At 34.1% G+C, this 6,193-nt stretch overlaps 1 protein-coding gene across 1 annotated transcript in view; it reads left to right on the top strand.

Annotated features, from left to right (window-relative positions):
* Positions 1–6,182, top strand: part of LOC106465722 (guanylate cyclase 32E-like) — a 51,358-nt gene extending 45,176 nt beyond the window's left edge. The window contains exons 15-17 of the mRNA XM_022393637.1: positions 1,200–1,298; positions 3,496–3,587; positions 4,935–6,182. Of these exons, the coding sequence (XP_022249345.1) occupies positions 1,200–1,298; positions 3,496–3,587; positions 4,935–5,375 (632 nt within the window). The 3' untranslated portion in view covers positions 5,376–6,182. The remainder of the gene's footprint in view (positions 1–1,199; positions 1,299–3,495; positions 3,588–4,934) is intronic.
* The last annotated feature ends 11 nt before the right edge of the window (positions 6,183–6,193 follow it).

The raw sequence follows: 6,193 nt of genomic DNA, 5'->3' as shown, positions 1-6,193 counted from the left end.
GATGATGTTCATTGACATTCACTCCGGTAAGTTAGATGATGTTCATTGACATTCACTCCGGTAAGTTAGATGATGTTCATTGGCATTCACTCCGGTAAGTTTGATGTTTATTGGCATTCACTCCGGTAGTTAGATAATGTTTATTCTTCTACAGTGGTAGGCTATAAAACAAAATGTTTGTTTGTTTGTAATTAAGCACAAAGCCACAGAATGGATTATCTGTGCAGTACCCATTACGGGTATCGAAACCCATTTTTTTAGCCTTATAAGTTCGCAGATTTACTGTTGACCCATTGAGTTGGGGTGGGGGTAGAGAAATGATTTATACTCTGCACGTGTTTTATCAGTCGTGATTTTGGTCTCATCAGTGGAAAAAAACGAGTCTAGTAATGTATTGGGCACATTTTAAAACCAACCTTTAAAGACTCACCACAACATGAATTGTTTTCATTATGATGAAACGTATTACTTCCTGTCTAACTCTTAATAATCATTGACATGGAAATAGGATTATTTTACTTTGACCAACGCCCTACTTTTATAAAATAAATATTGTTTATATATATATATATAAGCTGCAATGCTACATGGGTATAAGTTATGAGAATTAACGACACCTGTAGGACACATTCTTACTTTCCACAAACTAAAAAAATGGTCTTGCTACTACACAAACTTAAATACTAAAATTCTGCACGTGGTAGTAAAATATTTGTTCTAGAATAAAATACACAGTGAAGCCATGTTTGTAAGCTTTGATATAAAAAAAAAAGTTGACTGTTTTTATCACTCTGCAAGAAGTGTTTATTATTGAACGTTTCTTTTTACTTTCGCGCAAAACTCGAGGGCTGTCTGCGCTGACCGTCCCTAATTTAGCAGTGATAGACTAGAGGGAATGCAGCTAGTCAACATCACTCACCGCCAACTCTTGGGCTACTCTTTTATCAACGAATAGTGAGATTGGCTGTCACATTATAACGCCCCCACGGCTGAAAGGATGGGCATGTTCAGTGACGGGAATTCGAACTCAAGCCTCATAAATTACGAGTCGAGCGCCCCCTAACTACCAATCCTTGTCAGGCCATCTCCGTCTGGAAGTTATATATTTTCTTAGAAAGGTTTTTGAGAGTTAAGCACTAGAAAACTACTAAATAATAATGATAATAATATATGTTGGTAACAGTTAATCAATTCTCTAGGTCCTTGTGTGGCAGGAGTAGTAGGACTCAAGATGCCTAGGTACTGTTTGTTTGGAGACACAGTCAACACAGCTTCCAGGATGGAGTCTACTGGAGAGGGTAATTAACAATTCAATTTCAACTCTTTCTGCCTTCGCCTCAACTGAAGTATATCGTTTTTTCATATACTCTGAGAACATATTGATATTGTAATTCACGAAAATAAATGGCCAGTCTATTCAATAAGCAAATAAAACTTTGTTGACCAAATTTACATGCAAACATTTTTTCAATCGGCAAAGTACTTTAGACTACGTCTACGGTGTTTTAACTAGATTTTTTCTTTATTAATAACTTCGAATACTTAACAGTGTTACGTGTTTTATTACCACGTAAAGTTCAGCTTGAGGAGGTTTAAAACTAACGTAGTTATTTCTACATTAGAATTAAACAATAGACTCTGGGAAATAAAAACAAAAACAAAAGGGAATCCTCAATAGCCGCGGCACTTGAAATTATTTTAGGTAGGGTTAGAGTAAAATAATCTATGAAACCTTTGTTTCCCTTTTTATTAGCTATATTTTTGTGCGCCAGCAATACCAAGCGTGGGGCGCGTGTATACCCGATTCGATTTTATTACTCATCAGGATCTTTACTAGCTTACCCTCAAATTGAAATTCTTTTAGACAGAATTATAATAAATTAATATTGAGACCTTAGGCATAGTCAATCGAAAGGGTTTGATCTTCTGAGTCCAAAACTGTAATTAGATCTCAAATCGGTCAAGAAATGTCGGAGCTATAGCTGAAAGTTTGTACTTGAAAGAAAAACATAAAAACTCTGTGTCAGAGCCATTCAGCCGCGGTTAAAAAGGATATTAACCAAAGTTACAACGTTAAGATATTCATTACTGATTTCAGACTTAGATGATTTATGCACACGTAAATGTTAGTATCTTAACTTTAATTTAATTAAAATGATTTTTTTTCAGTTACATTTATTTAGTGTATAACTTTTTGAACTATGCTCTAAAATATATGAATTCCCGTTCGATTTACATTAATCAAAAATCAATAGCATTTCACAATCAAGAGTAATTTGTTTTTATTTATTTGAGTTAAAAATATTAACGCTAAATATTAAACTATGTATTCAACAGTTATGTTTCAAAAAGAATAAAGTCTGAAAATATCTTTTATATTATACAAAAATAAAATAAAATAAAATTCGAGATGAAAATGCTTCAAATCAGTTTCTATAACGATGATAAAAAAAAGACACGTTTATTTGTTTGGTTGTAATTAAGCACTAAGCTATACAACGAGCTATCTGTGCTGTGTCCATAACTGGTATCGAAACCCGGTTTCTGGCGTTGTTAGTCCGCAGACATTCCGCTGTGCCACTGGGGGGGGGGGGGGTTGTAGTTTGACTTACTTAGGTAGCTCTGGATTAGATATATTAATTACTAGTTTAACTTGTAGTTTTGATTTATTTAGGTAGCTCTGGGCTTAGATATATTAATTACTGATTTAAATTGTAGTTTTAGCTTATATAGGTAGCTCTGGATTAGATACATTAATTACTGGTTTAATGTGTAGTTTTGGCTTAGTTAGGTAGCTCTGGATTAGATATATTAATTACTGGTTTAACTTGTAGTTTGGACTTATTTAGGTAGCTCTGGATTAGATAAATTAGCTACTGGTTTAACTTGTAGTTTGGACTTATTTAGGTAGCTCTGGATTGCTAAAACTACAACTTAAACCAGTAATTAATATATCTAGAGCTACCTAAATAAGAGCTACCTAAATAAGTCCAAACTACACCTTAAACCAGTAATTAATGTATCTAATCCTGGATTAGATATATTAATTACTGGTTTAACTTATAGTTTTGATTTATTTAGGTAGCTCTGGATTAGATACATTAATTACTGGTTTAAGGTGTAGTTTTGGCCTACTTAAGTAGCTATCTTTGTCCAGAAAATAATGACAACCAATTGTTGTCACAACACTTTCATGTATGAATCGACTGAAACCGAAAATACAGGCTCATCGGGATGGTTTCTATTAGCTAGTGCTCAACAAGTTACTCGTGTTTGTTTTATCTCAAATCTACACTATAGGCTATCTGTACAATGTCCACCACCTAGAACTGAGCTCTTGATTTTGGCGTTGTAAGTCCGTAAACTTACCAACGGGGAGAAGCAACTAGTTACTAATATATCTTTCTTATGTGATTATACATTGTCATGATATTTATCTTGTTATATAAATACTTCGACGAAATTTAAATTTTGATTTTTTCTTTCATTGGTTAGCATTGAGAATTCACGTTAGCGGAGAAACCAAGAAAATACTTGATAAGATAGGAGGCTACTCCTGTGAAGAACGAGGCCTAACGACAGTAAAAGTAAGAAGGAGGTTTACAAGGAATTGTGTGTTTGGACATTATTATTATTTTCAAATAATTCAACTCAGTTATCTCTCTTGTGTCACTATTAGAGATGTGTGGGTGCCATTAATTTATTATTCATGTAAATTAGAATCTTGTCAAACTTCTTTAACTACCGATAAATATACCACACGTAAAAAGAAACATAACATGTTTGGATTTGTGTTTCTTAAACTCCTGAAGTTATTATGTTGGTATAAGTGAATCATACATATTATTTTTTTAGTGAACTTTAAAAATCTTAAAAAAAAAACCGGATAAAAATACAGAAACATATCCATAAAAATTAAATTTTATAGATTATATTCAAACGCTCAATAATATTGAATTCTTTTTCATAACTTATTGCTTCGACAGAAATTCTTGAATATTTAACGTTTTTTATGTTTTTTCTTACGGCAGTGTGAATTTATTTTTATACATATGAATCAGGTGAGTGTTGTTGAAAAGTTTGACAGGTGTGTGTTGTTGAAAAGTTCGACAGGTGTGTGTTGTTGAAAAGTTCGACAAGTGTGTGTAGTTGAAAAGTTCGACAAGTGTGTGTAGTTGAAAAATTCAACAGGTGTGTGTTGTTGAAAAGTTCGATAGGTGTGTGTAGTTGAAAAATTCACAGGTGAGTGTTGTTGAAAAGTTCGATAGGTGTGTGTTGTTGAAAAGTTCGACAGGTGTGTGTAGTTGAAAAGTTCGACAGGTGTGTGTTGTTGAAAAGTTCGACAGGTGTGTGTTGTTGAAAAGTTCCACAAGTGTGTGTAGTTGTTATAATTTTTACATTTATTGAACCTAACGTGTGATAAATATTAATATACACGGTAGATTGTCGTGCGGTCAAAACAACCTGCAGGATACACTGTTTATTATTAACAGGCGTGCTAGTTTAGCGATTTTCCATTTTCTGTAGCTCAAATTTATTTTGGTAATCCAAACTATCACATATTTTCAGTGGATTAGCTCTACTGGACCCTTACTTAACATATCAAATTTAAAGGCAATCCATTTAGAAATGCGCGAGATATAAAATCTCCAGTTTTGATTGAAATTTTTCCCTTTTTTTCTGAGCACTGAAAGGACGGAAACTTTATTTGATAAAAAAATATAGTTAACTTTTATGTATATTTTCAAATTTAGTACACTGATTGATCTTTACAACCTACAATTAGATGTCAACTTTGGTGTAAATATAATCTACGTGTGCAAAGTTATTCAATAAAAATCGCTAAAGTTTGATATAACAAACATAACAACTGTGTACTACAAACAAATCGTATGTTTGCTGACAATTACAATGTATTTTTGTTCTGTGTACAGGGCAAAGGCGAAATGCGTACTTACTGGCTCATTGAAAAAGAAGGATCGTTGATTTCCGGACGTAGCCAGGTCACATCCGAAGAAATTCTGAACAGTTTTGAAGACTTAAACGCATCTTTCACTGGAGACGATGACGATGAACCCGACCTCATATCATCAGTGAGGCCCGCTGCGACGTCTCTTCTTCACTCGTCCCAGAATTCTCCGGAGGTGAAAATGTTGCTTAGTAACGAGTCTGACGAAGAAACCGTTGGAAAGGGTAGGGGTGAAAGAAGAGTAGTCAGCCAGGAATACAGCAGTTGCTTAACCTTGTTTCAAGAATGTAAAAGGACAATACTGAGAGACCTCCGGTACAGCGGGCGTTCTTCATTTAACGGCTACAGATCCGCCCCAATAATATCATTAAGGGAGAAATCTTCTTGTCACAATTACTTATTGTAATTTATGGAACTGTTTTCCCTCTAGGGGCGCTCGTGGATTCAGGCTGAAAAGATTGGCTACAGTATTCTGCTCAAGTGATGTCTGTAATGAAGTGAAAGTTAAATGCGTGACTTTGGTTTTAGTGCTTTCTGGCTTATAACAGAGCCAATCTTTTGCATGACCTCAAATTTTTTGTTAGTGAGATGTGTATGTTTGTGATCAAGTTATTTCCCTGTATATAACACGGTTTACGAATCTATTTCCCTAGCTCTGAATAACATCCATTTAGTTTAATCTGTTTCCCTAGCTCTTAATAACATCCACTTAGATTAACCTATTTCTTTAGCTCTGAATAACATTCACTTAGGTTGACCTATTTCTTTAGTTCTGAATAACATCCACTGAGGTTGACCTATTTCCCTAGCTCTTAATAACACCCACTTAGATTTCCCTAGCTCTTAATAATATCCACTTAGATTTCTCTAACTGTGAATACCATCCACTTAGGTTGACCTATTTCCCTAGCTCTTAATAACATCCACTTAGATTAACCTATTTCCCTAGCTCTGAATAACATCCATTTAGATTAACCTATTTCCCTAGCTCTTAATAACATCCACTTAGATTAACCTGTTTCTTTAGCTCTGAATAATATCCACTTAGATTAACCTATTTCCCTAGCTCTTAATAACATCCACTTAGATTAACCTATTTCCCTAGCTCTGAATAATATCCACTTAGATTAACCTATTTCCCTAGCTCTTAATAACATCCACTTAGATTAACCTGTTTCTTTAGCTCTGAATAATATCCACTTAGATTAACCTATTTCCCTAGCT

The sequence above is a fragment of the Limulus polyphemus genome, unplaced genomic scaffold (genome assembly GCF_000517525.1).
Source record: "Limulus polyphemus unplaced genomic scaffold, Limulus_polyphemus-2.1.2 Scaffold2030, whole genome shotgun sequence".
In the NCBI taxonomy this organism is placed as follows: domain Eukaryota; kingdom Metazoa; phylum Arthropoda; class Merostomata; order Xiphosura; family Limulidae; genus Limulus; species Limulus polyphemus.
Note: the sequence above shows the minus strand (reverse complement) of the source record. Positions and strands in the feature narration are given on the sequence as shown.